The following is a 23776-nucleotide window of genomic DNA, read 5'->3' as shown; positions in this document are numbered from 1 at the left end:
AAAGTTTTCCTGACTCCAACTCCTGTCCAAGTGTCCCCAGGCCCCCTCCCTCTCGCACAGCCTGTGCCACTGTGTTCCATTGTTTGTTTAAGTATTTGCCACTCTGCGGGGGTATCCTTATTTACACAGCATTCCCCATCCAAGACAGCTTTAATCTCCACACTCTGGACCACATCTCTGCAGTGAACGTAAATCTAAAGTGAAGTTTCATTCTAGCCAGTCTCATCTCCTTTATCCTAAATAACCTCCTATGCACTCTGATTAGTTTACCCCTCTTGAATCCACCCCACGCTCCAACTAGTCAGATCTGTTGGACTCTGGATCTGCTACCCCTCCTCCCCAGACACAACTTTTTTGGCATTGGAGACAATGCTGTCAGCTGAAATTTATTTATTTTGTAGTCCTGCAGATGGAACCCAGGGGCATTCTACCTCCAAGTTACACCCCAGCCCTATTTTTATTTTTTATTTTGAAACAGGGTTTCACTGAGTTGCAAAGGGCCTAAGTAGCTGAGGCTGTCTGCGAACCTCCTGTCTCAGCCTCCCAAATGCTGGGATTACAAGCATGCACCGCCAAGCCCAGCTCAGCTGACACTTACTGGGAACTTACTATGCACCCCGAAGGATATGTTCATGAGATCTCATTTAACATTACCAAGGAGACAGCTCTAATGGGCCCCATTTGTTCAGAGAAAACAGACACTCAGAGGGATGGAGTGACTCATTGACCTCATCGACCAAGGCCACGTGGTCAGTGGTCCGGCAGGGACATGAACACAGGTCTGTGTGATTGTGCGATCTGTGCTCTTAACCACAGTGCCCTACCATGCTATGCGTTAGAGCTCGGGTTTAAAATGCCCCCTGGACTTCATGCACTGGAGACCTCCATGTTAGAGGTGGATTTGGTTGCTGGGCTGAGGTCCTTGGTGGGCATGGCTGGGTACAGTGTGTGTCCCAGTCTGGCCTTTTGCTTTCTGCTCCCTACAACGATGTCCTAAGAATTTCCAGCCTAGCACCGTAAGATGGAATATATACCTATATGTATATGTATATATATATGTGTGTGTGTGTGTGTGTGTGTACATATATATGTGTGTGTATGTGTATATATTTGTGTGTATATACACACACTTAGAGAGAGGGAGCCTAAAATCTCCAGAACTGTGAGTGCACTAAAGTCTGTCTTCCTCTAGTTGTGCACGCCAGGTGTTTTGGTGAGAGTGGTGAGAAAGTGGTCTGAAAACATTATGCCTTCTCTGATTTCATCTGACTCACTGAATAGATGTATGAAATGCAGCCAGTCTTGTCTCCCAAGAACCAGTGGGAGAGAAACCTGAGGCCAGCTGCAAGCAGCCCAAAGAGCCAGCATGCCCAGAGGCCACCCGGCATGGGGCAGTGTGGGGCTGGCTTTCAGGAGGGGGAGGGAGAACCCAGGAGAGGAGCATCTTCCAGAACACCATGAGACCCAGAGGTAGGGAGAGGAACCCAGGCCGCTGGCTGGGGCTGGGGGTGGCCTCTGTGGTTCTCCTTCTGGGCCCACCAGCTGGGCATCAAGATGCCTGCCAAGCCAGAGGCTGCCTAGAGGTGTAAGGAAAAGGATAAGGGCTGTGAGGGTTGAGGCAGGCCAGAATGTGGTGCAGCATGTCCCTGTGAGTGGAGGCTGGGCTCCAACCAATCCTGGCAACTGTATTTGGACAGAGCAGAGACTTTTAGGCTGGCGGCTACCCAGAGATCCAGGGAAACAGGGCAAGGAGGCCGGAGAGCAGGGAGGAGACCAGGGAAAAACTGGTCGTGTGTTTAGAACGGATGTGGGGGTTGATGGTGTGTGTGTGTGTCCCCTGGATCCTCTAGAGCCTCTGAGGCTATGGAGAGAGGCAACTGCCAAAGGAGGCTCGGGCCCAGGCAGTGAGTGGAACACCAGCATTTCTTTTTCTAGAAAGTTCAGCTTTTCTCTTTTGGGTGTAACACCCCCGCCCCCATCTCAATTGACTAGGAATAAAAGGTAGAAATGGGAGAGATTTCTCAGATCATTTATTTTTTCTGAGTGCAAGGCAAGGGTGGGAGGAACTGACCAGGGCATGTTAGTGGAGTGCATGCTGGCTTGGGTGGAGGAGCTAAAGTAGGGGCTTGAGTGTGGGGGGGCATCAGAATGAGGAGCCATGAACCAGAAGGAAGGATTAGCCAGAAGAACTGCTGCAAAGAATGGATCCTGTTTCCCTAAACCCACCCCCTCCCTGGATCCCCTCGTTCCCCTCCTTAAGTTAAAAGAATTCCTGGAGGCAGCTCAGGTCGGTCTTTAGAAAGGTCAAAAGTCACGAGATGGACAGCAGAGTTTGCTCTGGCCAGCAGAGCCAGGTTCTAGCAGGATGGCAGCTCAGGCCTCCTCAGCAGTGGCGTCGATGCCCGCGTAGGTGAAGTTCTCAAACAGCGACATGTTCACATAGGCCTGCAGGCAAAGCAAGCATTGGTGGAGGCTGGGGCTCAGCACATCTGGCCTCAAGCTCCTTGACTTCCATGTGGTTGGGCATTTAACAGACACCTGTTCCTGCTGGAGATGCAGGCGGGCCCCAAGGCCAAGGTTAATCCTTATGGGCTCAGAGCAGCGAGGGCAGCAGACCACAGCTGGGGGTCTCAGGTGGGAGGCCCTGGACACAATCGTTAGGTGGGGACCTTTGTGTGCACTGTACTCACTTAATGAATTGCTCGCTTGCTCATTCATTCACTCATTCATCTGTATATAAAATTAACCATTTATTTATATGGTTATTTGATCATTCACTCCTTCTTAATAGTTATCTAATCAGTAATTCATTCATATAAGGAACTGTTCAAATTCACTCATTTTGATATATGCCTTCATTTACATTTGATAAATCATATTTAACATGGTTCTTAGAGTCAGTTATGTTATTTTATTTTATTTTTGTGGTACTGGGGATGGAACCCAGGGTTCTTTTCTACCTCCAGGCTACACTCCCAGACCTATTTTATATTTTATTTGGAAACAGGGTCTCACTAAGTTGCTGAGAGCCTCAGTAAGTAGCTGAGGCTGGCTTCGAACCCGTGTGATCCTCCTGTCTCAGCCTCCCAAGTGCGGGGATTACAAGCGTGCGCCACCACGCCTGGCACTAGAGTCAGTTATTTAGTTATGCATTTCTCCTATGATTGTTGTATCAGCTGCCCACTAATTTGACTTATTTAAGCCCTTCCAGTATGGTCCTTTCACCCATCCATCGATTTCTGCATCCTGCTCCAATTCTGTGCTGGAGAGAGGTATCCAGACAGAATGGGCTGATGGCCTCCACAGAGGACAGGCAAGGGGTCTGAACCTGGGGGCTGCGGGGAGGGGTTTACAGCTGGGGCTAGGCACCTGCAGTCCTGGCCTAGTGTCTAACCCAGCCCTTGCAAAGGGGATCTTTGCAAGTCCTGGGGTGCTGCCCAGCATGGTGGCAGCTCTGTCTGAGGGAGGCCCAGCCAGAGAGCCAGCGGCTGTGCTCTGGCATCTGTGAGCTGGGTGAGCCCCGGCCCCACGGCCCCCAGTCCCTTACCTTCCTGGCTTCCAGCATGCGGCCCAGCTGCAGGGCGATCTGGGCGAAGGGCGGGCGCTCATGCGGACGGTCCCGCCAGCACTGGCGCATCAGCTCATACCTGCCGTTGGGGGTGTGGCAAGGTGAGGGTCAGGGCCAGCTGGGGTGGGGGGTTACAGGCTCAAAGGCGAGGCGACTCACACTTCATCGTCACAGTTCCGAGGCTGCTCCATGCGGTAGCCCTGGGGAAGCTTCTCATAGAGCTCAGCACAGGTCATACCGCAGTAGGGTGTCCCTCCTGCATAACAGGACAGAGCTCCCTCAGTCCAGGGCCATGCACTCTGGGGGCGCTCTGGGGAACAGGGGTGGGGACTCACCAAGGCTCACTATCTCCCAGAGGAGGACCCCAAAGGACCAGCTGAAATGAGAAGGATGCACTCAGTTACCCTCTAGGCCCTGGGGCCTAGCATTTAGCCTCCAGCTATCCAGATGTGCAGCCCTTCCCATGTGTCTACTCAACAACTGTCCAGCCTGACCAGCTGCTGTCTGCGCCACTGAAGCTCCTTCATAGCTCTTGACCCCCAGGCCCAACCAATTGTAGCTATTATTAATATGTTAGTACAGTCTCAGTTATTATCCCCATTTCACAGATGAGGACACTGAGGCACTGGGAGCTCACCTAAAGCCACAGAGCTAACAAGTGGTAGACAGGGGCTCAAACCCAAGCAGTCTGGCTCCAAAGCCTTGTTCTTTTTTTTTTTTTTTTGCGGGTCTGGGGATGGAACCCGGGGGCATTTGACCTCCGAGTTACACTCCCTGCCCTATTTTTTTATTCTTTATTTTGAAACAGGGTCTCACTGAGTTGCAGAAGGCCTCACTAAGTAGCTGAGGCTGTCCGCGAACCGTGATCCTCAGGTCTCAGCCTCCCGAATGCTGAGATTACAAGCGTGCGCCAACACTCCCGGCTCAAAGCCCTGTTCTTAACTGCATCTCACACTGCACCCACCTCCGTGAAGGTACATATGGGGCCTAAGAAACAGGGTAGGGAGTTGTGATGGGGGAGGGAAACAAGGGAGTCTTGGGGCAGAAGCAGGAAGCCAGCATGCGGTGGCCGGGGGGTCATCAGTGTGGTAGGCCAGGCCACAAGGCTCAGGCCCATGGCAGAGCAGCTCAGAACACAGGGATGAAAGGCTGGGCAGGAGCAGGGCATAGTGGCACATGCTTGTAATCCCTGTACTCAGGAGGCTGAGACAGGAGGATTGCAGGTTCCAGGACAGCTTCAGCAAGTAGCAAGACTCTCATCAACCTAGCAGGACCTTGTTTAAAAATTTAAAAAAATGGGAGCCGGGCGTGGTGGTATACACTTGTAATCCCAGTACTTGGGAGGCTGAGATAGGAGGATTAAGTTTGTGGTCAGCCTCAGCTATTTGGCCAGACCCTGTTTCAAAATAAAGGATAAAAATAAAAAAAAAAAAAAGGGCTGGGGATGTAGCTCATAGGTTGAATGCCCCTGGGTTCCATACCTGGTACCATAAATAAATAAATAAATAAATAAATAAATAAATAAATAAATAAAATAGGGCTGGGAGTGTAGCTCAGAATGCACCTGGGTTCCATCCCCAGTAACACACATACATCATACATGCACACGCATACATACACACACATGGCTAGGCAGGTCAGGGTCAGACTGAGACAGGCATCCCTGGAGAAAGGGGGAGGAGGAGTGTGCCAAGATAGCCATGGGGGGATGGGAGAAGGAGTCTTGGGGGTCATGTGCTACCATGGCCCTGCCCTCCAGAGAGGAAGGCAAGAGTACTTCTTAAGTGTTCTCTTCTACCCTGGGGCTTACCTGTGGCACCGCCCCCCACCCAAGGCATCCCCCATCTGTTACCAAGCAAAACCCTCAGCTGCCCCTGCTCTAATCTTGCCCCCAAACACCTCCCAGCTAGTTCCCTACCTTCCCACTAAGATGCTGGGTACTGCCAGACAGACTCAAGACACACCTGTGTCACACCTGGCTCACACCCAGCGGTGCCTGAGTCCTGCCTTAGCCTGTCAGAGCCGCCTCTGAGATGTGACTGGGTTCTATGTGTTTGACCTTTGGGGTCGAGCCCTTCTGCCCTTCCCACACCCACACTCACACGTCACTCTTGGTGGTATAGACGCTGTAGTTCAGAGACTCGATGGCCATCCAGCGCACGGGGAGGCGCCCCTGGGAGAGAGTGGGTTTGAGGGGTTTGGTGTGGAGAAAGGGCCTGCCTGGGGCTGGACAGAGGGGAGGGTCGAGTGAGACTTACCATCGTCTTCTTCACGTACACCTCCTCCCCCCGAGAGAGGCCAAAGTCTGCGATCTTGGAGGCCAGGTTCTCTCCTACCAGCACATTTCGGGCAGCCAGGTCTCTATGGATGAACTGGGGGGGCGAGGTCAGAAGTCAGGGGAAGAGCAGGGCGAGGGCCCCTGGATGGTGGGGCTGGTAAGTGACTCTGTCAGTCTACATGGACACCTGCTACCTTCAGGAGTCACAGCCACTTCTTCCCACCCACCTTGGATCAGTTTCTGAGAGAAATCAGTGCTGGCCCTCGTCCCTCCTTCCCACGACTGGCCACAGCCAAGTTCAGGCTGTAGCCCTCTTCCCTGGACACTGCATCTCCCCTCTTTCCACGCACCCCGTGTCCTTTTCCCACCCTCTCATTGAAGGACCCCAAGCGACCCTCTTCCCTGAGTTCCAGCTCCCCCCCTGGTCCTCCACCTTCCTCACAGACCTCCCTGCACTGTCCTCCCCTTTCAAAGATCCTCAAAACTTGATTGCCATCCAGGTGTGGTGGCACACGCCTGTAATCCCAGTACTTGGGAGGCTGAGACTGGAGGCAGGTTCTTGGCCAGCGTTAGCAGGCAGTGAGACTATCAGCAACCTAGCAAGAACCTGTTTCCAAATTAAAAACAAAAACCAAAACAAACAACAAACAAGCCAGGCCTCTTAGTGAGGCCCTCCACAACTTAGTGAGACCCTGTTTCTTTTTTTTTTTTTTTGGTGGTACTGGGGGTGGAACTCAGGGACTTTTCTACCTCCAGGCTATACTCCCAGACCTATTTCATATTTTATTTGGAAACAGGGTCTCACTAAGTTGCTGAGAGCCTCACTAAGTAGCTGAGGCTGGCTTCGAACCTGTGCGATCCTCCTGTCTCAGCCTCCCAAGTGCGGGAATTACAAGCGTGAGCCACCACGCCTGGCTAGAGACCCTGTTTCAAAATAAAGAATAAAAAATCAAGCTGGGGGTATAGCTCAGAGGTAGAATGCCCCTGGGTTCCATCCTCAGCACCACAAAAAGGGGGTGGGGTGCAGCTGGAGGGAGAATGCCCCTGGGTTCAATCCTCAGTACTACACAAAAACAAAAACAAACAAAAACTTGACTCTCTGTCAAATGTGCCCACTAGTCCCATGTTGGGGGCCTTCCGGCAGCTTTCCCCTCAGACTTGGGCTCGGCCTCAGCCTTCGTCCTCTCTGGTGGATGCCTCCCTCTCTCGCCCTTAGAGTCACCAATGTTGGGGTGACAGTCCCCAGAGTTCTGCCAGTCCCCTGTCTGCTGGGCTGGCATCTCCAAACGCAGCACCTTCTCCAGAGCCGCCTCCTCCTGGGCTTCCTTCCGCCCCCACGCCCTCAGCCTGCCTGGGGCCAGGTCCTTCCTTCCCATCATTCCTCAGCCCCCATACCCTCTTAACGCCCGCCGATTTTATGTCCCAAGGCGGGTACGGTGGCCTCCCTCTCCCCTCTGCCCCCCACCACACCCACACACCTGCTTCTCACTCAGATACTGCATGCCATTTGCAGCATCGCTGGCAAAGCGCAGCAGCTGCCGGGAGCTGAGGGTGGAGGCTGTTCCGTGTTCCCGGGCAAAGGCTGGGTCAGTCTCCAGGACTCGGCTCTTGCGCAGAAAGTCTAGCAGGTTCCCATAGGGGGCATATTCGATAGCGATGTACAGGTATCCTGGGAGGGGAGGACATGCAGGGTGTTGATTTAGGTCAGGCCCCTGGGGTGGGAGCCTGGAGCATGCTAGAGAGTCGGGAGTGAGGTGCAGGTGGCTGGCAGCTCCTGACAGGGTGTGGAGAAGACCAGGTGACGAGTGGGGCTCACCTCGGTTCTCACAGGCCCCCAAGAGGTTGATGATGTTGGGGTGATGCCCCAGTTTGCACAGAACTTCCAGTTCCCCAGCAAAGTCACGATGGTCATTTTCAGAAGCATACTCTGTGTAAAGAATGCAATGTCACTCTTGCCAGAAATAACTCTGGAGAAAGGGCATGGGCTTGTGGGGGTGGGGGTCAACTGCTGGAAGGAGCCAGGTGGGGCCTGTGAGACCAGGAAGATTCAGGGCTGGGGTTGGGAGTCACTTCCAGGGACCTTTAAGCATCTTGATGGCTGCGTTCATCTTGAGCCCGTCCTTCTTGATCATGGCGCGGATGACTTGGCCGAAGTTCCCCTCCCCGATGAGGTCCTCAAAGGTGATGTCCTCCCACTCCAGCACGGGGTAATTCAGGGGCTCGGGCTGCGGCTTTGGCCGCCGGGTCAGCGTCAAGGTCCCTGAGCTGAACTGCAGGATGGTTTCCTCGCCCTTTGCAAGATGGGACAAGTGGGCAGACAGTCCACGCCGGAGACATGGGGGCAGGAGGTGTCACAGAGAGCATGCAAAGAGGAGTCCAGTGTTTAGACAAATGGACAAAGAGCCAGAGGGCACCCAGGTGGTCAGCCAGGGACACACATGCAGATAGAGCACATGTACTAGGACAGAACCACAGGTGACAGAGCCCAGGTGGGTCGCTGGGTGGGCAGGTGTCCAAGAAGAGAAACGCAGGGCTGTGGCCTGGTGGTTGGGTGTGTGGGGCTCTGGAAAGCAGAACAGCGATTGTGGCTAAGTTGCTAAATGCCCTGGTGTAAGTCAATGGTAAGACGATATTCCAACATTTAAAACAAAAGAATTGGGATGAGCTGTCATGGGAAGCAGGGGACTTCCCATGAGTGTACTAATCATAACTAGGCTTTTTGGGGGGATTCTAGCCTAGGGTTTGAGCACCTATGACATGTTAATCCCTGAGGCATTTTCTTCTCCCCAGTACCTTTGTTCACCCATTTGGTGTCCATCCATAGCTCTCAGGCCAGGTCAAGACCCCAAGATAGCAAGACCCACTAGCAAAGAGAATGTTTAGTTTCCTCCACTAAATAGGAGGTCTGCCTGGGAAGGCTGATGGCAGGAAAAGAGAGAAGCTGAATAGGACCCAGGGAGCTACCAAGCGGAGAGCTGGAAGCAGGGTTAAGCTAGACCTTGTGGTGGGACTTCCTAAATGAACAGAAGCCCAGCTTGATGGGCAAGGGCTGAGGAACATGGAGAGCTGGAGACTCATACCAGAATGCACATGCACACCTCCATGCAGAGGTACAAACGCACATGAGGGCCTGCAGCTGCGCAGGCACAGGGACACACATATGTACATGCACACCCATATGCAGATTCGCATGTACACGGATACATAGCACACACACTCATGTGCACACACATGTGCAAAATGTATGCAGGCACATTTAGCAGGGATATATACCGACACGTATTATGCTACCATGTGCATGAAAGGTCGTGCCCTCACCACCTTCCCTCGGCATTTGCACCCGTCACCCACCCCCACCACAGCGGCGATGCCTGGCTGTGTGCACTGACTTCAGAGGCAGAGACTGAACAAAGAAGCCAATTGAATCTGTAGAGGGATTTTTTTTCAAGGCATAGCAGAGACACTAGCCTTAGACACTGGGCTTTCTATCACAAGGGCCAGCCCTTGAGAGAGAAGAGTGTTGGATATTTTTTTTTCTTTTCTTTTGTTACTGGAGATTGAACCCAGAATCTTTCTATCTCAGAGCTACATCCCCAGCCCTATTTTATTTTTAGTTTGAAATAGGGTCTCATTAAGTTGTAGAGTGCCTCACTAAGTTGCCACACTGTCCTCAAACCTTCGATCCTCCTGTCTGTCTCCCAAGAACTGGGATTACAGGTGTGTGCCTCTGTGCCTGGATGATTTTTTTTTTTCATGATAAATTTTGGCTCTAGATATCTAGAGCCTAGGCCCGGAGGACCAAGGGCAGAGTTCAGATCATGTGACAAGAGGCAGATTTCAAAGGAAACATGACTGGCAGCATGGGCGGATGTGACAAGATGCTAGGTCCTTGAAGAGGTGCCAGTACCCTCTCCTGTCACATCTAAGTGTGGAGCCAGAGGGGTGTAGATTACAGCACAGAAAACCCAGACAGGTTTGCAGAGCCTGGAGGAGTGGAGAGTGTGCTTCTCTACTCAAAGGGCATGGGCAAGGCTGAAGGCCTGGAACAGTTCTAGAGGGTAGAGCCAGCTGGATGAGGGGTTACGGCCACAGGTCATGCTGCCTGCCGTAGGGTACAGGCAAGCGCAGGGTACAGAGCAAGATGCAAGATGCAAGATGGAGCCTGATATGAGCAGCTCACAGCCTGAGTGGCCTGTTAGAGGGAGGCCACAGTAGGACACCAGTTGCAGATGTGTGCAGACAGGGCTGGCTCCCAGGTCAGGCCATCCAGGTGTCCCTCTATCAAATCACCATGCTACCTCGGCTGAGAGCAACCCCAGGGAGAGGGCAAGGAGGGGGCAGGGGAATCTTAAACCAACTACATCCAAGCCCGGACTTGGCCCTGGTGAAATATGGACAAAACATAGTTCTTTTGAACTGGGAATATTAAATCTTTCATCAGTAATAAATGGGCTCACGAGCAGAGTTCAGGTCCAGAGAAATAAAGAATGTTATACTTTGCACCCTTGAGTGTGGTTGAGTGTAGTCTTATACTTGCATCATACACACACACACACACACACACACACACACACACACACACACACAGTGCACAACTACTTGCAACTATATGGGTGGAGACACGTGCACACCAGGAGCGGTGCATGTGCACCCAGGGGTAGGGGGTCACTGACCGATCCTGACTGGTAGGTGAAGGTGCGCCTCCGACGCAGGCAGCTTCTGCGGATGCACACCAGGGCTAAGAGGGCAGCCAAGGTGGTGAGGCAGGTGGCAGAGATGGAGCCCACCACAGCCAGGACCAGCTGCTGATCCAGACCCTCTTCAGCTGCCCGGCTCTCTTGGACTGGGCCCTCATTCTGCAGCCCTGGACACGAGGAGGGGCAAATGATGAAGATGCCTGGGTCGGGGAACCCAGAGGCCACCGTGGGATCCCAAGAGAGGGAAAGGCTGGAGATTCCAGTTACCAGGATAAAGGGTAGTCACTTGGGCGGCATGAAGGAAGGGGTCAGAGATGTCACAGGGAGCAACACAGTTGTCCTAGCACTGGGATTATGAGATAGGTCAGGGCTTGTAGGTTTGCTGGGAGGGCCCCAGATACCCTAACTCCAAGGTAAGGTGTGAGACAGAGGGAGCACACACTGAGACCAGCTCTGGGGCCCAGGAATCCCCAGGCCCTGCCCTCTCACCGTTGCCCAGGGTGGTCTCTTCTACTGTGTTGCTCCAGTCCCCGAGACCTTGAACGCTGGCCCGCACGCGGAAGAGATAGCGTGTGCTGGCATTGAGGCCGCGGACGATGGTGCTTGTCTCCTCTGGCCTGTCCACGTCCATCCACAGCGGGTCTCCTGAACCCCCAGCCACCTGCACCTCCACGATGTACTTGGATATAGGCCCAGGCGGAGCCTCTGGGTGCTGCCATGTCAGCTGGATCTCAGAGTCTGAGAGGGCCTGGGCGTGGAGGTGTCGGGGGGCCGGAGGCCCTGGGGAGAGCAGGGTGGGAAGGCAGGGCTCAGACAGGACCGGGCTGGGTAGCTGTGGGCTCAGTCACGTTAGCGCTGGCCAGGTCCCGTGCTCTGTGGACCCCAGAACGGAGCCCCCTGCTGGCTTCTTCTCTATCCTCAGGGCACCTTCACCCCCAAGCTCCTGCCTCTCCCTGTCTCCATACTCTGTGTTCTCCAGGCCTCACGTCCCCCTGGTGACCTAGGGCCTCCTGGTATCCTCTGGCTTCCCTGTGTCCTGTGTCTTCCCTGCTGTGGAGATGTGTTCTGTGTTCTCTCCCATCCCCTTCTGTGTCTCCTGTGTCCCTGCAGGTCCTACCCTCCCCTCACCCCCAGCACATCACCCCATCCCGGCGTACCGCTGGGGGGCAGATGCACGCGTGCTTGGGGCGAGGCGGGGCCCAGGAGGGTGCAGTGGTAGAGCCGCACGTCCAGCTGGTAGTGGGTGCCAGGCGTGAGTCCCGTCAGGAGGGCGGTGCGGGCCTGGGGGGACGAGACGTTCTCCCGCCGCTCCTGCCCCCGTGCCCCGTCCCACAGGCGCAGCAGGAAACCGTCGCCCACCAGTGGCCCAGGCACCGAGGGTAAGGACCAGCTCACTCGAAGCCGGTCAGGGCCCTCCACATGCCAGCCCTCGAGCCACGGCTGCAACAAGGGCTCTGAGGCCAAAGGTCAGGGTCAGAACTGTCCAATGGGTTCTTTAGCTGGATGAGACAGTGATCCCCGGGGGGACAGGTCGGATGACCTCCAGTGGGAAAGTCAGGGTCCCTGGGGTGAGCAAGACCTGACGGCCCTGAGTGGACAGGACAGTGATCCTGGGGAACAGGAAGGGGTGACTGTTGGCCTCTCACCTGGACAGTCCGTGGTCATGAGGGTGGGAGGTCCCCAGGCCCCCTCTCCACCTTCCCCTGGCCGGCTCAGCTGCACACGGACGCTGTAGCTTGTCTTTGGCTTCAGGTTCATGAGTGTCACATTCTCACTGGGGTCCACTGGGGGTGGGGGGTGACATACTGCTCAGCCCCTACCGCTTCCCGAAGCCACCACTCCGTCATTCCCCTCTCCTCCTTCTGCTGTCCTCCTCTCCGTTCTGACCTTCTCTCCACACTGTTTGGGTGAGGGAGTCCCAGAGAGGGAACCCAGGGGCATTCTACCTCCAAGCCCCAGCCCCAGCACTATTTTATTTTTCGTTCTAAAACAGGGTCTCATTAAGTTACTAAGGGTCTTGCTAAGTTGCTGAGGTTGGCCTCAAGCCTGAGATCCTCCTGTCTCAGTCTCCCAAGTACTGAGATTACAGGCATGCACCACCACACCTGGCTTTATTCCCTTGCTATTACCCAATACCCTGCCCTCCCCAGCTCGCTCCCCACTCACCCACAATGGCAGACCAGCGCATGGTGCTATCCTGGGGCCGGTAGTACAGGCGAACAGAGGAGATGGGTCCATCCCCAGAGAATGAGACCAGTGGGGAGACCACAAGCTGGCGGCTCCGTTTGGCCAGGAGCTGCGGTGCAGTCAGGGGCACGGGGGGCACTGCCAGGAGAGCAGGGGTAAGGTGCTGCCCACAGGTCCTCGCCTGTGCTCAGAAACAGGGGGGGCACCCTGTGCTTTGGACATCTTTATTTGGATCTGCGGACCCTCTGCCCACAGAAGACCGGAGTGGCCTGGGCCCAGGGGGACAGAGTTCGGGTCCCTGGGCAGCTTGGGGCACAGGGATTGAGCTGCAATAGGCATCTCAGGAGATGTTAAGTGAGGGAGTGGCATGTCAGGCAGGGGCCAGTGGAGGGCACTCCGTCCACGAGGCGCGGAGTAGACAGAGGGGCTAGGGCACAAGGCGGGGGGAATGCCGGATGGCGTCTGTTCTCTGCCCCCCCCATCACTCACTACTCTCCTTTTTCACCAGTCTCCTAATTTAGAAATAATAGAGGTGTCGGTGACGAAGCCCTGTTCCACGTCTGGTGCTTCCTATTCACGACCGCTAATTTTCCCAACTACCTTCCAGATGGGGTCACGACTCCTGTGTCAGAATGAAGACACTGAAGCCCAGAGACACGCAGTAAGACACTACAGGACACACAGTGAGGAGACGCAGCAGGGTTTGAACTAGGTCTGGTGACCAGGCCATCTCAAGTCATTGGATCCGACCCCAAATAGCTCTTACGTTCCTGCCTGACTTCCTGGCTCCATGGTCACTGCCCGTTTTGGTCTCAGCTTTTCTCTCCAGATAACTGAATTATATGCCTTAACAGGCACCTTCTGTATATCTGCCAGACTGACTTTGAAGAAAGCAAGCAAGGAAGACTGGTCTCTGTGGGTGCAGGGTTGTGAGCTAGAGGAGCGGCAGGTGGCAATGAGTATGTCAGGAGGAGGTGCAGATTTGGGAGGAGAAGAAGGCCCATGGATCCTGAGAAGCCCCTGGTGCCTACAGCTCATGCAAGGGACCAGGCTGGATATAAAACAGGTCTCTGAGTCATTCACCAATTAACTTTTACATCTGCCTCAGAACCAGACCTCCACAGAAGATGCCCCACTTCGTGGAGGTTCCCCCCATGTGGGCCTGGGGCCAGGACGGGGATGGTAGGAGTTCCTAGAGAAGGGCTAGTGCCTGGGAACTAGATGTCATTTTAAATAACAATTGTCAACATACACTGAGCACACACCCGGCCGGGCACTGTTGAAACTGCTGAAATCATCTAGTTTAGTTTTTGTGTCCTGGTGTGCCCTAATCCCATTTCACCCAGAGAGAAACTAAGAGAGGTTAAGTAACTTGCTTAAGGTAATAGACCTGAAGATTTGTAGAGAGAGAATTCAAACCCAGGTTGTCTGGGTCCAAAGCCAGATGGGAGAGCGAGAAGGGAAAGGCTGGGGTGGGGCCTTGTGGTGAAGGGGGTGGAGAGGTGGGGATGATGGAGAACCGGGAAGCAGAGCCTGGCAGTGAGGAAGAGCCCTGGTAAGGAGGAGGAGGAGGTCTGGAGCAGAGGGAAAGTGGCGTCCCCAGTGGCGGGGGTCACTCTTCTCTGAGCAATCCTGGGTGCTGACAGCCCCTTCCCTTCACCAGGCAGACTCCTCTGCATGCACTACCTCTGGGGAGCCTAGCAGGTCCCCCTCACTCCTCTGTCCTAGCACTGAGTGCCTGTGTGCAGTGACTCAGAAGCCAGGAGTGGCACCCCACAGGCAAAGGCACAGTGTGTGTGGTGGTGGGGCCACACGGCTAGGCAGGAGGCAGGGCAAGGCTGGCCAGTGTTTCCAGTTTCTGGGACACAGCATGTCCTTTCCAGATGGAACCAAGCTGTGCTCGAGCGCTGGGACTTGGGGCTCACTTCTAGCCCTCTTTGCCTGGCGCTGGCTGTGACCAACTGGGACTTGGGGCCCACTTCTAGCCCTCTTTGCCTGGCGCTGGCTGTGACCACAGACTCCCTTGTTCCTCCTGCTGAGATTCCCAGTCTGAGGGGGGTTGGAGAGTGCCTATTCTGCCCACTGTTCATCTTCCGTGGCTCTAGGACGTCACTGACCTTTGACATTGACCTTGAAGCGCCGGCTGTCTTGGCCACCGGATGTAGACACGCGGCATTCCCAGAACCCGCTGTCCCCAAGTGCCAAGTGGGGTACCTCAAACTCAGCTGTAGTCCTGTCTGGCTCCACAATGGCTTTGGTGGACTAAGGCAAAGCGAGGGACAGATCACAAAGGATGCATGCGCAGGTGATAGATGTGTGTGTCTGAACTGTCAGTGGGACCCAAGCCTGGTGGCGCTCCCTCACCAGTCGGCCTGACCCCGGTCCAGCTGTGACTGGCCGTGCAGAGTCTGCTGGAAGTCATGAGGGCTTGGGGGTCTAAGGGATCATCTGTGAAGATGGTAGGACGGGGGACGGTGGGTTAGGGGTGACTGGGGCTGACCAGAAGCACGGTGCCATCCGGCTTGCGTAGCTCCATGCTGCCCCGTACTGGGAAGGGGTTCCCTGCGGCCGCACAGTTGATCCGGGGCATCGTCTCTAAGTTGAACTCCAGTTCTGGGGCCACGTTGAGGATCTGGGGGATCCGGTCTGGGGAGAGAGAGAGGACACTCATCCTGGAGTGCCTGTGGGGCAGACATGTGACCATACCTACCAGAGCACCCCTCGTCCCTTGCTCTGAGCCTCAGTGGAGGCACCGTCATCTACCCAGTTGCTTGTGTCTGGATGCCAGCCAAGTCCCGCACAACTCTGCCAGTGTCCTGGTGCCTCACATCCCAACTGACCACAGGGTCTGCCTCCTGCACCTGTCGCAGCGTGCCTCCTAGGGTCCTCTAATACGCACAGGCAAGGCCTTTGCCTGCGGTCCTCAAGGCCAAAACACTATGCTGGTCTCATTCATGTCTGGGTACTAGCCACTCGTCTCCTCGGCCTCTCTGGCTTCTGCATCTGCCCAACAGTGAAAGGTCCTTCCTCAAATATAAACCTGACTACCTTGTGGCTCTTCTACAAGTCCCTCTTGCCCCTATCTCTCTCTCTCCCTCTGTGTGTGTGCGTGTGCGTGTGCATGTGTGTGTGTGTGTGTGTGTTTTACTAAGGATTGAACCCAGGGGCTTTCTACCTCTGAGCTATACCTCCAACCCTATTTTTTTTTTAATTTTGAAATAGATTCTTAATAAGTTGCTGAGAACCTCACTAAGTTGCTAAGGCCGGCCTCAAACTGCCATCCTCCTGTCTCAGCCTCCTAAGTACTGGCGTGTTCCGCTGTGCCTGGCTTGTGCCTATCATATAAAGTGCGATTCCTTTAGCCCAGCAGTAAAAGGTTCTATGATTTGGCCTCTGAAACTCTCCCAGCCCCGGCCTCACTGTCCTGGTACCAAGCCTGAGCCTGGGCTTCTGCCATACTCTTTTTCACTCTCTCTTGTCCTCTATATCCAGTCTCAGATCTCGCCTCCTTCCAGAAGCTTCTGGCCTCTCACACGGATCGGAGGCTGGCTCTGGGCTCCTGTGCACTCTGGGCTGTTGCCCTCCAAGTCATGTGGCTGGGTACTGAGGCTGCCTGCCAGGCTGTGCTCCTTGAGGCGGGACCTGGGCCACCACCGGGGAAAGGCGGGGCAGGGCTCCTCCGAGAGGGAGATGTGTTTGGTGAGGGCTCATTTGTCTTGAGGGTCTCCTACCTGACTTCTCACAGTGTACTCCATGCCACCCAGAAGGGCAGACACAGCCGCTGAACCGGTCACAGGTGCCACCATTCTGACACTGGCACTGGAGGCGGCAATCAGCCCCAAAATGACCAGGGGCACAGGCTGCGAAGAGAGGTGGTGCGGTCAGAAGGGCTGGGGGGCCACGAGGGCACACACAGGGTGTGGGCTGTGTAACAGGCTGGTCAGGGGCTGTGGAGGGCTGGGTGTGCCAGTCAGGGTGAGAGTGGAGGGTCTGGGCCAGGCCTGTGGCCACAGAGGGTGGGCTTGTTCATACCTTCCTGGCATTGGCTTCCTTTCCAGCCAGACCCACAAGAACAGCCATAGGGGTCCGGGAGGCAGAAGGTGAGGCCCCGACAGCCCGATGTGCCTGGACATTGCTCCTGGCAGCTCTGCCCAAAACGGCCCTCTCTGCAGGCTACAAATAAGGTGTGTGGGTATATGGGCCTTGTCGGGTGCCAGGGTCCAGGACTGAGCCGACACCCTTTTGCCCCCACAGTCCTGGGATCTTACTCCACTCAGACATGCTCTCCTGCCTGGGTCCTGGTGCCTCTCCTCCTTACCCTGCTCACAGCGGGTACCAGTGAACCCAGGCGGGCACACGCACTCTCCAGCATGGTCATGGCAGACACCTCCATGCAGGCAGCCCGGGCATTCCTTGGCACAGCCTGGTCCCCAGCGCCCGGCCCCACAGCCTGGAGGAAAGCAGCAGCAGCAGCCAACCTTCACCCTTCCATCCAAGACTGCCAAGGGCAGGGGTGGTTCTAGGGGTCCTGGGGGGTACCTGGGACCCACAGGAGGTCCCTAGAGAGCTCTGAGCCTCCCACACCACCCATGACCTCTGTCCTTTGCCCCTGACCCCTCACGATGAGCCGGAAGAAGGCGCTGCCCAGGGGGCTGGCTTCCAAGTAGGTGGCACTGTAGATGCCACTTGCCGGTGGCTGTACATCAGAGAGCTGCAGCAGGAACCGCCCATCCCGGGCCTCGTGCCAGTCCAGGGTATAGAAGTAGGATCCTGGGGGCATGAACGGGTCAGGGGCCTTAGCACCACATGAGGCCTGGTGGATCTCCCTCCGCCCAGGTCACTTCATCGTGCCCCGCGCACAGTGATCAGAGCTGGAGGAAGGTACCCGCGAGATGCAATTACACAAGTCAGAGAGCCAGGAAGCATCCTCTTCTTTGTGCTCCACCAGCCACCCAGTAAATTAGAGTCCTGTCCAGTCCACATCCTCATCTTGTATGCCTCCCCAACTCCCCATGCCCACTGCCACCGCCCTGGCCCTAGTCCCAGTGTTTCTTTGGCGGCTCTCTGCCTCCAGTCTGGCCTCTCCATGGGCCTCTACTCCACTCAGAAGCCAGTGGGAGTCTCCTACGACAGATTCCTCCTTAGCTCCCCGCTTCACCTTGCAGAGCTCGCACCGCCCTAGGACAAACCTCCTTGGCATGTTTTTACCAGTTTGGCCCCTGCAGATCCCCTCCAGCCCAACGCCTCTCCGCACCCCGCCTAACTCCTAACATTCCTGAATGGCTTGTTTCCCTTCTAGAAACATCTGGTATTTCAGATCCTCAGCCTTTGCTCTCTTTCCCTGCCTGCCGGAATGCCCTTCCTTTCTTCTTTGCGAGGCCCTGCATCGCTCCACTTCTCCTTTGGGGCACACTTCAGGTGCTTCCTCCTCTGGGTTTCACTCTTGCCTCTGCTTAGGACTGCACAGAGACTCTAGAGGTGCAGTCCCCTGCCTCCTTCCAGATCTCCTGCCAGTTCAGGTGGCCTGGGGGTCCAAGGAAGGGCCCTCTCTGCTCAGGAGCCCACCCATACAAGAGTCAGCCAAAGGGTTATAGGTTTGAGGGCTGAGGCAGGAATCTTTGGAGCCATACAGAAAAACAGTCTCCTCCCATGGAGTGGCCAGACAGGGTCAGGGTGGAGGGCAGGCCTGGGGCTGAAACCCAAAGGTGTGCCTGGCTTTAGCATGTCTGCTGTGGGTCTCAGGGATCCTGACCAGACAGGCCTGTGGGAAAGGCTAGACTCTCCTGAGCCTATGCTGGGCAAGTCGCCAGCAGTTCTCCTCTTTCTAGTAGAAGTGGGCTAGGTGACAGCACCTGCTGGGGCTGAAGGAGGCGGCGTGGCCACAGGCTCCTTGTCCTCTGAATGCAGGGGAGCGACTCAGCACTAGAGATGAGATGGATCCAGGTATGTCCCTGGACCGAGTCTGGGGCACAGGAGGGGCAGTGGAGGTCAGTGTGTGTGTGTGTGTGTGTGTGTGTGTGTGTGTGTGTGTGTGTAACAGGTGTATCAGGGTGATGGTGTCACCTGCCCAACCAAATGCCCTCTCACCGTTACTCTTCCAGATCACGTCGGTCTGCTTCTCCTTGCGCACCCGCGCGGCAAGCACAGCCGTGTCGCCTTTGTTCACCGTGTGTGTGACCTTGTCTGGGAGCAGGTGGGCTGCCGGGTGGAGGGAGGGTGGGGTCGGTGGTCCACTAAAGTGCCCTTCCTCTCCCCCCACTCCAGAGCCAGACTCACCCCCGGGGCTGTTGTGCACGTAGATGACGCGAGTGCGCCGCGCCCCTGAGCCACCCACGCAGGAGAAGACGCCCACCAGGTCAGACGGCTTGGAGAAGCCGCGCAGCGTGACCTGGTGCGAGCCATTGCGTGCCAGGTGCAGGGGCTGCCCGGGCGGGAGGGTGCGCACGATGCGGTCGTCCTTCTCCACCATCAGCGGCGGGGCCCAGGCGTCCGAGCCCCTCCCTGCCCCTGCCTCGCCGGACACGCAGGTCAGGAAGAAGCGCTGGGGGTCAGTGAGGCGCAAGTTGGCCAGCAGTGTCAGGTCCACCACCGCACCTGGGGCCGGGACAGCAGCAGTGACTCCATTGTTGCCCCAGAAGCCCGGTCCCAGGCCACTATATTACCAGTCTCCTTCCACCTGCCCCTGCACACAGAAGAGGTCCCCAACCTTCACCCACCCGCTTCCTTTCCCTGCCACGTCCCTCAGACCCACAGCACAGCCCTTTTCCAGGCATTTCTACCCCCTTCCCCATTCTGGGGTACTAGTCTTTTGCAAAGAACAAAAAGGAAAACATGAACCCTTCTCGGGCTCATGCCCCTCCCTTCTCTTTTCGCTTCGCTTCGTGGTCACTGGCTTTCAGCTGAACAATCTTCGTCCCCTGCCTCATTTCCTCCCTTCATTCCCTGTCCAAGCCCTTTCCCAACTCCTCTCTGAGACTTCTCTGCCACGGTCGCCCTGGGCTTTTCTCCTTGCCCCTGCCGTGGGGATGCAGGCCAGGAGAGCCTGGTGCCCAGAAGCAGGGCTCCGTCCTTGTCACCAGAGAACTCGGGTAATGTGTGGGTGCTTTGGGATGGGTGTGAAGCAGGAACGATGTGGCCCTGCCTGGCCCAGAGACAGAGGGCAGGCCCAGCGCAGGCTTGGGGCCAGGTGGACACAGACCCAGGTGGGTCTTGGTCTTTGCTTTTCATTGAGAGCTCATTGCTTAGCTGGAGGGACAGATGTGGCCATAGCTGTTAGAGGCAGGGTGCTGTGTATGGGAGCAGAGAGAGGGGCCCCTAACTCTGCCTGGGGGAGGCCAGAGGGTGGGAGGCACATCCTGGGAGATAAAGCTGAAGGGCTTTTAATGCTCTGGCAGTAGGTGAGAAGACTGTGTGTGTGCGCGCGTGTGTGTGTATGTGTTGGGGGAGAAGCCCAGGTAGTGAAAGACATTCTAGATAGGGAACAGCTCAGAAAGGCATGGAATGAAAAATGCTGTTGTGAGGATGGGACGGTCCATGTCTGGCGAGCCTGGAGCACAGCCCGTGGCCGAGGGTGGGCAGAGGCCAGGGGCAGCCAGAGCTAGCGAGGTCAGAGAGAGCATGACCCCTCCCCCAGGGCCCCTCCTTCTCTGTCCTTGCCTGTTAATGGTGAATTCATTAAATGACCCTCTGGTGGTGTACTCCTGTATTCCCAGTACTTGGGAGGCTGAGACAGGAGGGTTGAGACCAATCTCAGAAACTCAGTGAGGCCCTCCGCAACTTAGTGAGACCCTGTTTCAAAATTTTAAAAAATAAGTTAAAATAAAATAGGGCTGGGGATGTAGCTTGGAGGTACAATGCCCCTGAGTTCAATCCCAGTACCCAATGCCACTCAGTTTATTGGTCTTGGAAAGTTCACCATGAGTGGGCTTGCATGGCCGTGATAGATCATCTGTTGGGTACCAAGCACCCTGTCTCCACTCACACATCCTCCTGGCCTCCAGTGAAGGTAATAATTTTTTCCATTTACAAAGGAGGTGGCAACAATCTTTCTGCGGGCTTTTTTTTTTTCCTTTTTTCTTTTTTCTTTTTTTTGTGGTGCTGGGGATTGAACCCAGGGGCATTCTACCTCTAAGCTACACCCCCAGCCCAGCCCTATTTTTATTTTTTGTTTTGAAACAGGGGCTCACTCAGTTGTGGAGGGACTCACTAAGTAGCTGAGGCTGGCTGTGAACCTGCGATCCTCTTGTCTCAGCCTCCCAAGTACTGGGATTACAAGTGTGTGCCACCACACCCAGCTCAGTTGGCTTCTTTGAGCAAGCTCACCCCCTACCTCTATCACCTCTGAATCAATAACTCTGGGATAGCCTTTCAGCCTAGAACTGCGTTTCCATCTGCTCTCCCCAGTCCTGCTCCCCTCCCATGCTCCCTGACTCAGCAGGCAGCCCGGCCCCCGGAGACACTAACTACGCTCATGGTCATAATAATGAATGTTTATTGGGGGTCAGTTACACGGGGCACTTTACTGATGCTCTCTCATTGTATCTCCCTGGCTATCCTGGGAGGTGGGTGTTATTACTCCTATTTTATAGCCAGCAAAGGAAGAACTCTGAGAAGTAACTGACTTGCCCAGGGTCACACAATTAGTAACTAGTAGAACCAGTTAGATTCTAAAACCTAAATTCTGAGGATTGTTTCCTAAAAGCTTCTTGACTTGACCCCTATCTACCAAGCCCATCTTTGTGTTTAGCCCTCATCCCTACTCACCTGGACCATCTCAGCTGCCACACCCCCGTCATCCTCCAAAGTGATCCATCTAAAACTCAAAACCACCTCATGACTCTGGTTTTTTTTGTTGTTGTTTTTTTTCTTTCAATGCTGGGGATCGAACCCAGGGCCTCATGAATCCTAAGCAAGCACTGTATCACTGAGGTACATTCCCAGCTTTCAGACTGTCTTGCCTATAACCTTCTATGGTTCCCCATTGCCCTCAGACAGTGTACAGATTCCTCTGCCCCTGGTTAATCATACTCTGCCTCCCTGGCTGCTTTCCCTACAGGACCTTTGGTTGCATGCACTTCCATACACCTGGTATTGGCATTTATTGTTCCTGCCACTACCTCTCCTAGTAAAGTCTTTCCTGACTCTATTTTTGACTACTACCCAAGGCAGAAGAAGCTGACTCCTCCTCCACAGTGCTCTCCTAGAGCTCCTCACGTCTAGCTCTGTTTAGCCTTCATCCCATGTCCTGTGTTCTCTGCTAGACTATGAAGCAATCAAAGGCAGCTTCTGTGTTCTAACCCTCCCACCTGCAGACTGAAGGAATCACCTGTCACTTTTTTAGAAACCTTTACCAAGTGACAAGCATTCTGAGTACATCATCTCATTTAAACCCCATAACAGGCCGGGTGTGGTGTGCATGCTTGTAATTCTAGCATTTGAGAGGCTGAGACTGGAGGATCACAGTTCAAGGACAGCTTCAGCTACTACTTGGTGAGGCCCTTTGCAACTCAGTGAGACCCTGTTTCAAAATAAAGAATAAAAAATATAGCCGGGCGTGGTGGTGCACGCTGCTTGTAATCCCAGCGCTTGGGAGGCTGAGACAGGAGGATCACACAGCTTTGAAGCCAGCCTCAGCTACTTAGTGAGGCTTTCAGCAACTTAGTGAGACCCTGTTTCCAAATAAAGTATAAAATAGGTCCTGGAGTGTAGCCCGGAGGTAGAAAAGCCCCTGGGTTCCACCCCCAGTACCACAAAAATAAATAAACCCCGTAACAGGAGCCAGGCGTGGGGGCGCACACTTGTAATCCCAGCATTTGGGAGGCTGAGAAAGAGGATCGTGGTTTGCGGCCAGCCTCAGCTACTTAGTGAGACCTTTTGAAACTCAGTGAGACCTTGTTTCAAAATAAAGAATAAAAAATAGGGCTGGGGTGTGGCTCCAAGGTAGAATGCCCTGGGGTTCTATCCCCAGTACCACACAAAAATAAATAAATAAATAAACAAACCCCATAACAACCATAGGAGGTTGGCGTGCTTGAATCTCACTGCACAGGCCAGGAGGTTGCCAGCCTCTCAATTAAGTATTACTAGTGCCCAGTAAACCTTACCAATGAATAGTTAAATGAACCCAGTGCACGGATACTGTGACTACCCACCGTCCCTGAGATTCCAGCCCACGGCTGCTCGCCTCCCCTCCCCCAGCCACAGGCTGCAGTGATTTCTAGCACTTGCCTGAGTTTTCTGGGCCCTCTTCCCACTTTCTGGTGGATCAAAGTTATGGTAGTGATAATATCAAAGATATGGTGGTGGCTTTCTATTTTCTCCAGTTTTTATTGTGGTAAAATACGTACAGCGTACAACTTGCATCTTCACCATTTGTAAACATACCGTTCAGTGCTTTTAAGTACACCCATACTGTGGTGCCAGCATCACCACGACCCATCTCCATAAGTCTTATTCTCTTATATAACCCCAACTCTCTGCCCGGTAAACAAGAACTCCCATCTCCCCTCCCCCAGCCCATGGCAGCAGCTTTCTACTGCCTGTCCTGATGATACAATAGAATTTCTTTGGAAGAAAATCAGGGCCTTGGGGCCTACACATGGAGGGGGGGTCTTGGGGAAAACTTACCAACATGAGAAGCCAGAAAGAGAATGGGAAGCAGAAAAGGGGGCTCCAGGCAGACCATGCTCCGGAGGCTGACCCAGGCCAGCCAGGGCCAGCTGGGCCTGGGGTCAGTGGCTGTGGGTCTGGGTGCTCCGCCTGTGCAGGTCAGTAGGCCTCAGAGCTGGGGAGGAAGGGGAAATGAGGTGGCTGGGTGGGAGGGGTGGCAGGCAGGGCTGGGGAGGACAGAGCCTGCTTCCACCTCCAGGCCCCCAACCTGGCCACCAGAGGGCTGGGGATGGATGTGGCCTGAAGGCCCTGGAAGGGGCCACTTGAGGTGGGGGAGGGTTATGGCGAGGAGACCTGGGGGTGGTTGCACTGATTTTTCCATCCCCTCTTTCCCAGCAGTCCTCAGTCTTGCTGGTATGCCCGAGGCAGGAAATGGAG

The 23776-nt window shown here is 54.9% G+C and overlaps 1 protein-coding gene across 1 annotated transcript; it reads right to left on the bottom strand.

Annotated features, from left to right (window-relative positions):
• Positions 1–2373: 2373 nt before the first annotated feature.
• On the bottom strand, positions 2374–23414 carry TIE1 (tyrosine kinase with immunoglobulin like and EGF like domains 1; the record flags this gene model as incomplete). Its single annotated transcript, XM_080691798.1, has 23 exons — positions 2374–2445; positions 3548–3647; positions 3728–3824; positions 3904–3944; positions 5671–5741; positions 5827–5940; positions 7325–7515; positions 7663–7773; positions 7927–8137; positions 10520–10710; positions 11033–11323; positions 11701–11997; positions 12190–12327; positions 12710–12868; positions 14848–14992; positions 15231–15376; positions 16462–16590; positions 16763–16903; positions 17049–17180; positions 17345–17500; positions 18818–18928; positions 19007–19324; positions 23357–23414. The coding sequence occupies 23 exons, from the start codon at positions 23412–23414 to the stop codon at positions 2374–2376; spliced, it is 3420 nt and encodes a 1139-aa protein (XP_080547924.1).
• Positions 23415–23776: the final 362 nt, after the last annotated feature.

This window comes from Muscardinus avellanarius, assembly GCF_963383645.1.
Source record: "Muscardinus avellanarius genome assembly, chromosome: 3".
Taxonomy (NCBI): Eukaryota; Metazoa; Chordata; class Mammalia; order Rodentia; family Gliridae; genus Muscardinus; species Muscardinus avellanarius.
Note: the sequence above shows the minus strand (reverse complement) of the source record. Positions and strands in the feature narration are given on the sequence as shown.